We start from the raw sequence: 11,399 nt of genomic DNA on the forward strand, positions 1-11,399 counted from the left end.
TCAAATGCTAACATGTTTCAGTGGGAGGTTCATCGTCATGTTTATCTGTTCTGCAGACGGGGGCAGGATGTTGTCAGCTCGTGAGCCACACATGTGGATCCTTTTTAAGGTATTCTTTCATGTCTAAACCAAACGACAGACTTTCGAACGTCTGAATATAGCATGCATGGGGTTTAAAATTAAAGTATGTACACGGTGTTGGGTGAGGAGGCAGATGAACCGGGGTCTGTCAACACCACCACAACCTTCCAGTTTTAAAGACTCTGTTGTTGTAAGACAGAGAGTCTCCTCCTCCTCCTCTCAGTGTTTGCAACACATGCGAGTTGAACGATTGGACATTTGCAATTAAATTAAAAACTAACCTCGGAGGCTCACTTTTCTTCTTCAGTAGCTCTTGTGTGATTCTGGAGACTGGCCATTCACATTTTCTTAACTATTTCAACCTCTCTGGTAATTATTTTCAATGTGGAGCCACACTGGAAAAAATGCCCCTCCAAAAATAAGTAAAAAAACAACAAATAAAAGACGTTTTTGCTTGAAATAAGCAAAAAAAATCTGCCAATGGAACTTGTGAAAATCGGCTTGTCAAGATTTCTTGAAATAAGATGTGATATTTGGGACTTTTGAGATAAAAGTTATCTTGAAATTAGCTTAAAAACCTCTTCAAATGTAAAAAAAAAGCTTGTTTCATATGATATGTGACTCAAAATAATATGTTTTCAAGACTTTTTCATTTAACAAGATATTCCAGATGTATTGTCTTCAAACAAGTCCCTATATCTGGCTGAAATAGTACTTGTTAGGCAGTTGTGTCATATTAAGTGTAATGAGATATTTTGACTAGAAATGAGACAAATATACTAGGTAAGACTTTGATTTTTTCCAGTGCACGATGCGCACATGCAGACTGATGCAGGCCATGGGAACAAAACCGAGTATCTTCTGGCCCTATTTGGTAACCATGCTAATGAAATTAAGCTAACTGGAAATCACATGCTTCCTAAATTTGGCCGTGTGACAGGGATCACAGTTGCATTGATTCCCATTTGGGGTCTATTTTTTTCATTAGTTGCTCTAAAATGTTGGTTTTTGATTGAACTCGTGGAACACTTTACACTTCAAAACAATGCACTAATTTAGAGGTGATGCAGTTTGAAATAAGTTTTCCTTGAAATGGCTTTGTTCCCTATTCTGTTGTACGCTGCTGGTTCTGACCGCGGTGACCTTAAGCTTCATGCATCACGATTCTAAGAAAATGTGACACCTCAAAGGAGGTGCGAAATTGAGGAGAAGTAACACAAGCATGTTTGTCAAACGATTCTGAAAAGTGTCCGTTGGCTGCTTTTAAGAGTTGAGGCATCAACCTGCTTTGTAAAGTGAGTGTGTGAACAGACCTTGCAGTTTATTATAGATCAGAGGTTGCAGGCAGTGCATGGACCACCTCGGCTGGGACAACTCACCGGAAGGTGCAGACAGTCCAGGTCGTTTAACTACCAGTAATATGTCTCTTTCTTCCTGTGCACACGGTCTACGAGGTGTGTGAAGCTACCATCTGCCACTGCTGGCTGAGGGCAGCAGTGTGCACTATGATATGATTTCACAAGATCAGTCGCCAATTCTGATTATGGTACTCTAAATGGAGCATATTTTCTTGAAAAACTAGCAAAACAACCCTTTTACACCCAACTATGCTTTCATATCAGTGTTATCTATAAGGTCAACAGGTCTAATACTCATATACTCAACAACTATGGTGTCCTTCATGCTCATCTCATTACACTGATTAATACGGGGCTGCACGGTGGTTGCCTCCTCACACCAAGAGGGTTTGTGGTTTGCATATTTTCACTTCCATGATTTCTTTCCTGGTACTCTGACTTCCTCCCACTGCCCACAAACATGCATGCCAGGTTAAATGGTGACTCTGAATCGATCCTAGGAGTGAGCGTGCATGTTTGTTTGTCTCTGTGTGGCCCTGTGATGGACTGGCGACCTGTCCGGGGTGCACCCACTCACCCACTGACAGCTGGGACAAGCTCCAGACCCTGAATTGGATTAAGCAGCTGTAGAAAATGGATGACCTGATTGATTGTTATTAATAGCAGGGCTACTTTATCACAGCATTATCTGTGATGATCTTTGCAGAAGACACAGAAATAGTCTCTGTATGTGGTGAGCACTTCCTTTTCTGTTCTTTTCTGTGTGCACGAGTTCTGCTTAAGGTGCTGGTGATTTCAGGCCTTATCGTGCAGATGCTGATCAATGCAATCCAGTGCAAATTTCTAACGCAGGGTTGAAAAGTAGTTCTAATCTGCTGTTTTCTAAGGTCACTGTCAGCTGTGCTGGTTAGCGTTCCTTCTTCGTACAGGACTAATTTCGACCAGTTGTGGTGTCATGCAAAGACAATGCTTGCACGACAGACATCTGAAACTCAGTGAGAATAACTCTGACGGCGACTTGTTTTACAGCATGTGAAAGTATGCTTGTGACCTTTTCTTTGTCTCCATCTCATCAGTGTTCAATGCTTTAAGACCAGCTGGCGTTTTCATGCATATACAAACACACTCTTGACGTACCCGTCCCTTACATTGTTGACAATGCTGTGATGAGCAAGGCACCAGGATGTTACTCTAGATCCCAGGCTTTATATAGAATTGACCCACAGCACCAGGCTTTAAACCTGAAGTGAACACAGGAGGACCTCGGGGCCCTCAAACGCCAAGCTGAAAACTGGTTGCCACACACAGCTGATTTAACTTGTAGAGTCTCTCTCTGATTCGCTGCTCAGCGTGTTCAATGAGTGCATGAGAAGGCAGGCCTCAGGTACCACAGCAGGCTAACAGCTAACTTAAAGTGTCTCTTATCATTTATCATCGTCATTTCTGCAAAGCAAACAACACTTCCATGACAGCATTTCAAGTGCTGCGACATGGCTTTTGTTGCGATTGAGAATTTCCCATGATGTCCTTTCCCTCTGAGTAGAATAAAACTGCATCGTGGAGTGAAGAAACTGAAAACCGTCTTTGTGATGATCTTACAGAAAGATGGAGGCAGCTGCTCCTTTGCCGCATTAGTCAAGCAGAAAGCTAGCTGTGTGTTAGCCTGCAGGTGCCTCGTCAAACCTTAAGTAGAGCTCTTTCCTGCCGATGGACACTTGTTATCTCCCAGGAAGTCTCTGAATAACTTCCAGGTTGTGAACATTGTCCTCTCGGCCATCTCACGAGCTGAATGGGCTGCAAATGCACACTGACGAAAGGAGGACAGACCGTTGAGCTGAAGAGAAACAGTGTGTCTTTCTTTCTTTGTGTTTGGGCCCCAACATGCACAGGCTGATCCAGCGTTCATTTACCAAGTAACAGCTTGCTTAAGTAGCTAAGCTAACACACAACATTACCATTTAGTAGAATAACTTTCATTTAAGTACTCCCAAGATGAGTTGGAAGTTGCTTTGAGTGATATTTTTGTTTGCCCAGATGCTGATTACATCAGGAGACACAGCAGGGGGCCACTTGTTGCCACTAGTTCTTTGTGTCAGTTTGACATTTTAAGTGTTTTTTTGCTCCACAAATCCACATGGAGACTCTCCAGCTTCACCCTCTTCTCCAAATGTGGTCATTTCTGGCTGTTAAATAGCCAAAAGATGACAACAGCAAACTGTTGAGCTCAGCATTTCAAATACCAGTGCCCAAACCAAAGGGTTAATCATGGCCGACATGTGCACTAAATGATCACAGTCGATAATATTCACAGCACTCCAGAGTGCATCCGGAGCGCCGATAGTTTCTGCTTTTCCACTCTACTCCAGTTCTTCCCAGTAACACAGTGTTGCCTCTACATTTCAGTGTTTCACATACAATGAGTCAACAATCCTGTTTTCTAACTCTGAACCACATAAACCCGAATGCTTGTTGAATCGAATCATGTAATTCAGAGCCATTCATTTGCCTGATTTTAAACAGACTCAAAGCAACAGTAACAGTAACATTAACATTAATTCAGAGAAATCTGCCTGATTAGTGTTCATGCAGTGCAGTTGCACCACAGTAGCAGCAGCTTTCTGTCTCTGAGTCATGGTTAAACCCTCACTGATCACACCTCTTCCTCTTCTTTGAATCTAGCCTCCTCACAGCAATTACTAAAGCACAACTAGCAATATCAGGCTCTAGATTTATACTTTAGTATACTAAGTGTACTTTTGAAGATATGTATCCCCCCCACCGCATAATTAGTATCTGATGGATGTCCTTCCTGAGGAAATTGTATTAGATATAGGCTCTTATCTCATATATTGACATTTAGCTTAGTTTAGCTTGCTGTGGAAAATATTTTGTACTGTTGACTTAATTCAGAGGCTGACATCAGGTGAATGTCAGCTTATTTGAAATAGTCACAGAAGGCATTCTTGAACATTCATATAGCAGGTCACTTGTTATTCTTATCACCATAACAACTAACTTTGCCTTTGCAACTCTTCTCTCCTTAACTGTGATCCAGCAGCTTAACCTGTGCAAAGATCTTGTGTTCAACGTTGATTTTGAACAGTTTCCTCGAAGCAGCTGCTTTTATTTTGCTGTATACCAGGCCGACTGAGACAGCTTCTTCTTTCTGCCTCCTCACTGACAAAGCCTCCCCCACCCTCTAACCGACTCTTTTTTTCTGAGCCGACTTGTCAAAGCGGAGACCAGAGGAGGAAACAGACACTGTTCCTCTCCCCACAGAGATGGTAGGTGGTTGCCTTTCTCGTCTCAGCTGCTTCTTTGCATATGGTGTCGGGCTGCTTCTCGTGGTCTGCATTCAGGGTACGTACACTTTTCTGCTTCAATCCTTTACAATTCTGACTAATACTTGAGTCAAATTGATCGGTGCCTGGATAGAGGCTGTGCCAGAACACAACTTTCTGGATATGTGTTGTCAGCTCAGGAAATGACACGTCTTCTTTGGAAGAGGCCAACAGCCTTCTTTTTGTGCGTGTTTTTGCAAATCCTGCTGCACCTGCTCGGCTAAGAAGGCAGCTCAGGAATGGTTTATCCCTTTTCTGTTTATGTCACTTCCTGCTTTTTTTCTTTAAATTTGTTGATCATGTTTGCTGATGCACGCACGATAGATTATAGCTTGCAGAATAATTGCAGAAGTGGGGGGAATGAATGTTTAAAACTTTTCTACGGTACCATTGGGCTGCAGACACGAGCTAAAAGTTTTTCTCAGTGCACAGTCGCTTCCTTTTGTGGGACAGACATGAAAGCATAGAGACCTTGCAGCAGTAGAACTGAGCGAAAGGGATGACAGTGATGACAACTTTTACTTGACCTTTTTCCACTGAGTCCGCGGTTTCCTTGCAGTTTCTCTTGAAATGATGCAGCTTCGTCCACCACAAAGAAAATCGTCACTGCTCCATCATCGATAACTCATTTTTGAAGCTGCTAATCTAGAGAAGGGAAGTTTAGTCACCCTGTGGGTTCAGTCTGCCTTCCCCACACACAGGAGCAACACTGAGCCTCTGATATTCGACGTCCAAAGTTCAGGTTCACTTGACCTTCTGATGATAATCTGTTGTGTTTATGTAATTATGTGCATTTTTCTAATGATCAGAACTGTGATGGAAAGTCAAAACATGACAATGCTCTGTCATTGTTTGTTGTCATTGCTGTTTCTTTGTTTGGTAATATCCTGTTTACCACAGATATCATGTCATCCACGATCTCATTCTATAATCTCCTGACTTTTGTCGCATTTTGTGTCATTTTATGTTAACAATTATACTTAGCATGATAGATCTTCTAGTGTTTTAACTTTGTTATGTTGTTGTTCGTATCTACACAATGATTGGAGACAAATTGGATCATGACCCTTCATTAAGACCATATTGTGGCTGCTGTGTTTCAGATGCGGAGGCCTCCACTGGAAAACGTGTCGTTCATAAAAGAGTCGGGGATACTGAGGAGTTTTCATCAAACTTACCCACTGAAGGGGTCACCGCGGCAACTTGGAAATATGGATCTACAGTGGTTGCAGACCATGATAGAGGTGTTTCTAAAAAGGAGCTATTTCAGAGCAGATTAGAGTTCAACCCCACAAACTTCAGTTTAACGCTGAGAGATCTGACTGTGGGAGATTCTGGTGATTTCAGTTTTCTCTCAGAGGCGAATGACCGACAGAGACCAACAGTCACCATCACCCTGCAAGTTCACGGTAAGACGCTGTTTCTTTGAGACATGCAAACCTAATAACTGTCATGAAAACACAAGTTTTTTTCTTCACAATGTGCTTAAATGATCTATAGCTGAGCTGCAGCTCAGGAGGTGCAGAAGTCACCCTTTAATCATCAACATCCCCCGTTTCACATAGCAAAGTGTCTTTGGGTAAAACACTGATCCCAGTGCATGTGTAATTCACTCTGGATAAAAGAGATGTTAGAAGAGTTCATCGTGCTGTACAAGTAGAAGAGATTCCACAACACTGCTCACCAGGAAATGATGTTTTTCATCTCTATGTGTTAAAGTGAGTTAATGTTGGAGGCTGTCATGTTATGTTTGGTACGGAGGCTAATGATGCCACTCTTTAATTGGATATAATTGGATGCAAAACTGTGCAAAAGAAAATGAACATATCACTTCATATTTGAGATGCTGCTTCCCTGCAGCTGTTTCCTCTCTTTGTGTAACAATTCAAGGAAAAGTTTCCCCGTAGTGTGTTACATTATGAAATTATTTATTTCCATCTTAATTTTAAATCTCTCTCCTGAACAACCTTTACGTTTATAAAACCATTAACAGCAAAAAGCTTTGTAATATAATCTGTTTTCTATGGTAAATACTGTAAATTGTGTCCATAACGTCCCTATTTTCTTTCGTGGTGGTAATGTCTCGTGCATTTTCTTTTGGTTGCGTTTTGTCACAAAATAAGAAACTTTCTCAAGTTTGTTTTTGGTCATGTTGAGTTTTGTGTATTTTGAATTCTCAGCACAACCTCATTCTTTGGTTTATTCAGAGTTGTCGTCTCTGAGGTTTAGATGGCAACTGGAAATCATGATTAACTGTATTCTGGCTAGTTTACTGCTGCATATTCTGTTTTACTGGCCTGGTTTTTATCTTTATGTATACTAGTTGCAGGTAAAATGTCGAGGCTGATCGGTTACTCTCCTCTCTGCTGTCTCATTAGAGCCCATAACTGAGCATCCCGTCCTGACTTACAGCAGCTATCAAGCTTTGAATGGATCCTGTGTAGTTTCGCTGAAGTGCAGCTCAGCTACTCACAGCAATGTCACCTGGAGCTGGGCGGTGGGGAACCACACTTACAGCGGCTCCGAGCTGCAACACACCATCAGGCCAGAGGATGGAGGCACCACGTTCACCTGCACAGCATCTAATTTTGTCAGTGAGAAGTCAGCATCCAAAGCAGTGACATGCAGCAACAAATACACTGACAAAGGTATGTTAATAGAATGTCCATAAGTTATTCATTCAGTGTTACTGAGTTCTGATCATGGCTTTATTGATGCTGTGAGATAACAGCACACAGCCTTCCCACTCCGAGCCTAATGGCTCGGAGTGGGAAGGCGCAACATAAGGCAACAGGTTTGGGTAGGTGAGGGTGTAGTCACACAAAACCAGGAAACGTATCAACAATTAAAGAAAGTATTTATTTACAAATGGTAACACAGGGAACAACGAGGACTACAGTGGCACCAAAGAAAATGAAAAGAACACAGCCCCACACCCGTTTTACAGGTGCTGAGCACCCAAAAAGTACAGCGGGTGGTGCTCACTCTTACCTAGGGTTTCTCACAAAAGGTAAACTTACGTGGATGTATAATATAATATGTAGACCCTAGGGTATCTTACCTATCCTCGAAGTCCCTGTGCACCCAACAAAAGAATTAACCAGAGACAAAAAAGAACTAACTAGCGCTCTGCCACAGCTCACAACGCAACACCACCCATCACAGGAAACAAACAAGGGACTATTTAAAGGGGACTGGCTGATTGAAGATCTGGATCAGGTGTGGTTGAATGATTGGATAATTGAAACCAGGTGTGCACATCTGTGAAGTGAGAGAATTGAAACAGGAGGGGGAGACAAAACAGCAACACAAACCAACACCACAAAACAGAACACAACACAATGCATACCACAAGACGTACAACATACATACATAAAAGACATACAGAACACTGTACCTAACAAGCCCATCATTAGAAAAAGTCAGACTTTATTTTTGTTTATGTTTCCATGTGGGCTGTACACCACTAGGGTACAAAGATTGTCTTATGGGTCATTTTTGACCCGTGAATTATAAAAACATTTAAACAGCAGAAAAAAGTTCACTGTTTTTTTCCCTTTCAATATAATTTATGTTAACAATTATACTTAGCATGATAGATCTTCTAGTGTTTTAACGTTGTTATGTTGTTGTTCGTATTTACATTATGATTGGAGACAAATTGGATCATGACCCTTCATTAACCCTCCTGTTGTCTTGCGTGTCAAAAGTGACATGTTTAGCTGTAGAAAAAATACCTTAAACTATCTTTTTCCAACTTGAAATGTTATGACTTTTCCTAAAGGGAGTCCATCATTAGAAAAAGTCACACTTTATTTTTGTTTATGTTTCCATGTGGGCTGTACACCACTAGGGTACAAAGATTGTCTTATGGGTCATTTTTGACCCGTGAATTATAAAAACATTTAAACAGCAGAAAAAAGTTCACTGTTTTTTCCCTTTCAATATAATTAATTCAGAAGTAATTACTTCACATTTATATAACAGCAATAATAAACCTTTATTATGTAGAAGAAAACTGAGAAAACAAGAAAACTGTTGGTCCAACTGACAGTTGGTTTGTGGTAAAACAAAAAAAAAGTGTAATCCTGAAAACTGGTGATTGTTTTTTGTATTGTGTAAGAAAAAATACATGATAAAAAATGTATTGAATTGAGTTGAATAGATAAATAACAGGTGGTTTCATCATACAAAATAGATTTTGGATTTAAAATTCAATTAAGTTGCTTTATTTTGGGGCTTTGGCAGGGCGGCTCATTTTTGACCCATAGGACAAGGGGGGTAAACACAATGTTAAGACCGCACAAGGGTTAGGACTACGTCTCCTCTTCATTTAATATGAACTGTTGGTAGAATTAACAGGCACCGCTGTTTGCAGGTGAATTTAGATCCGTGTTGATCCTCAGCGTGGCTGGAGCATGTTTGATGGCCATCCTCGTGTTAACTTGTGTCGTGGTGCGAATTTGTTGCTGTAAAAAAAGGCATGAAGGTAAGAGACTTCTGAATGCGATCACACATATCAACACCAGAGTCGTGTCTTAGGGTGCATAGCTCTGACTTCTTCACTCGATGTTTGGTGGTGTCGCCAGGCAGTGACTCGAACGACCTCACGGTGTATGCTGACATCTCAGATGTTGCAGTGGAAAGCGTAAGTACACTCATATGTACCCTGCCCCTTGCACCTAACCCTTTCTCACTGAGCCTCTCTTTTGATGTATTCACATGGACATTTCCAGAGGACTCCATCCACCCTGAAGCCTTGCTCGCTGTATGAAACCATTGAAAATTGCACAGGCTCAGATGCACCTATTACACCTGCGGTAAGACCAAAACCTTGTTTTATTCTGTCAATAATTCACCTTTCTCTCTTTCTACTTATGAAGGCGGCAACAGTTTTATGGTTGCAGACTGGTTTCCTGACCTTAATAAGGTTAATTCCTAAGAAAAGGTCCTTTCCTTCAAGCAAGAAACTTTTGCATTACTCTTCATGCATTTGCCTGAAAACCTCAAAGTTTATCATTTACCGACCGGATTCTCTTTCTGGGATTCTGAATTTCTGGGTTGAAGTTTTGTGTTCTAAATCAATCACTGCTGTTTTCTTTTTGCCTGCTTTTTGTCGCCCGTTTAGCCCCAGACCGTGTACGACAGGATCCAGCTCAGTCGTCTCAGGAAGGCGTCGGTGTCCCCGTACCAAGAGGTTTCCTAGAAATGCTGGAACTTTTTTAACAGATTTTTTAACAGCAATTTGTGACGTTTGCTCAGAGCAACCCTTGAAATGTGTGCAGCCCAATAAAACACGGGGCTGATGACATGGAGAACGGGTACAACACCTGAGGCGAGGCACTACAACATGTAACATTTAAGGTGGTAGAATTTCAAAATAGAATTTAAGATTAAAATTCATATTTTGGTGATTATTTTATTGCTATTTGTCTCGTGGGCCTGAATGCTATTAGTGAATAATTGTCTACATCTAAAATAAACCAAGTGGGGACCATCTCGTATTAAATAGTGTTTTTTTTTTTAGTTAATTTTACAGTCTACATTTTTAAAGGTTTATTTTATCATATATATCTGTGTAGTCTGAGGCAGAAATGTGCCTGCGCTTCCGTTATGCTGTGAGGAGCATGTAAGGAAGGCTCTCCCACTACCTTTTCTGTGTTTACTGCTGTTATTGCCTGGTTTATAGCATTTGTTTGGCTCAAAATGGTTCAATCTGGTGCAGAAAGGAAGAAATAGAGAGAGAAAATGGATCTTATTTGCTAAATACAACATCTGCTTATTAACAAGCAGCATTTTGCAGTTTATGTGTTCTGTGGAGTCGTATGTAGTGGGTTTTATGAGTTACTATACTGATGATAAAGATGAGTTTTTGCCTTGAAACGCGTTAAAAACGTGTTTTTTTAACATGCAGTGTTGTTTGTTTGCCGGTTATGAAGAGTAGAAATGGACTGGGGTCTGATTCCAGAGGCTGATGCTTCACTTTGAACACTGGAACATTCATTTGACGTTAAAATTCAGAACAAGCAGCAATGTGAATGAAATTTAAACTGTGACTCCTTATACTCTGAAGGTTTTTAAAGAGCCGTTCTCCATGTGTTTTTCAAGGTATAGAATAAAACTTAAGTCATTGCAAAGGGAAATGATCAGTTATCATCCATTTAATTTGAACCTGACATAATACCCAATTTGGATCATCAAATATTTTATTTGAATCATTTAACTGTTAATAATTCATCAAGTGGGGAAGATGTATGGTGATATATGTATAAAGATTTCATTCATATATGTATATTTACTTGTAGTGTCTTACCTTAAAGTAAAAGATGGAGCTTTACATTTATTTATTTTTGGTATTAGTGGATATTGCAGCTTATTTTTCACATACTGAAAAACCTACCTGTGTTATCTGAGGGTGTAAATCATGTGATTGACCTTTATCATTACAGTGTTGTAAATCTTGTAAATACAAAGGTGATATTTTTTAGATATTTTGTGTGTTTGTCATTAAAGACACATCACGTTACTTTTTTCTTCATTGTTTTCCAGCTGCAGGGGCAGCTAATAAAGGCCTGATTTGAATTCCCACGCCTTGTCTAACGGTTTGCTTCTTTGCTTT

The 11,399-nt window shown here is 40.6% G+C and overlaps 1 protein-coding gene across 1 annotated transcript; it reads left to right on the forward strand.

Annotated features, from left to right (window-relative positions):
- The first annotated feature begins 4,679 nt into the window (after positions 1 to 4,679).
- LOC142369239 (SLAM family member 5-like) lies at positions 4,680 to 11,368 on the forward strand. Its single transcript, XM_075451551.1, has 7 exons — positions 4,680 to 4,799; positions 5,884 to 6,189; positions 7,159 to 7,428; positions 9,159 to 9,269; positions 9,370 to 9,428; positions 9,517 to 9,600; positions 9,909 to 11,368. The coding sequence occupies exons 1-7, from the start codon at positions 4,721 to 4,723 to the stop codon at positions 9,984 to 9,986; spliced, it is 987 nt and encodes a 328-aa protein (XP_075307666.1). The 5' UTR covers positions 4,680 to 4,720; the 3' UTR covers positions 9,987 to 11,368.
- The last annotated feature ends 31 nt before the right edge of the window (positions 11,369 to 11,399 follow it).

The sequence above is a fragment of the Odontesthes bonariensis genome, chromosome 19, assembly GCF_027942865.1.
Source record: "Odontesthes bonariensis isolate fOdoBon6 chromosome 19, fOdoBon6.hap1, whole genome shotgun sequence".
Lineage (NCBI taxonomy): Eukaryota > Metazoa > Chordata > Actinopteri > Atheriniformes > Atherinopsidae > Odontesthes > Odontesthes bonariensis.

What these genes read in the sequence shown, in the direction of transcription:
- LOC142369239 (XM_075451551.1), top strand. Translation starts at nt 4,721, where the DNA reads ATGGTAGGTGGTTGCCTTTCTCGTCTCAGCTGCTTCTTTGCATATGGT. An exon ending in CTGTAAAAAAAGGCATGAAG is followed by an intron (nt 9,270 to 9,369) that starts GTAAGAGACTTC and finishes TGGTGTCGCCAG; the next exon opens with GCAGTGACTCGAACGACCTC. An exon ending in CAGATGTTGCAGTGGAAAGC is followed by an intron (nt 9,429 to 9,516) that starts GTAAGTACACTC and finishes GGACATTTCCAG; the next exon opens with AGGACTCCATCCACCCTGAA.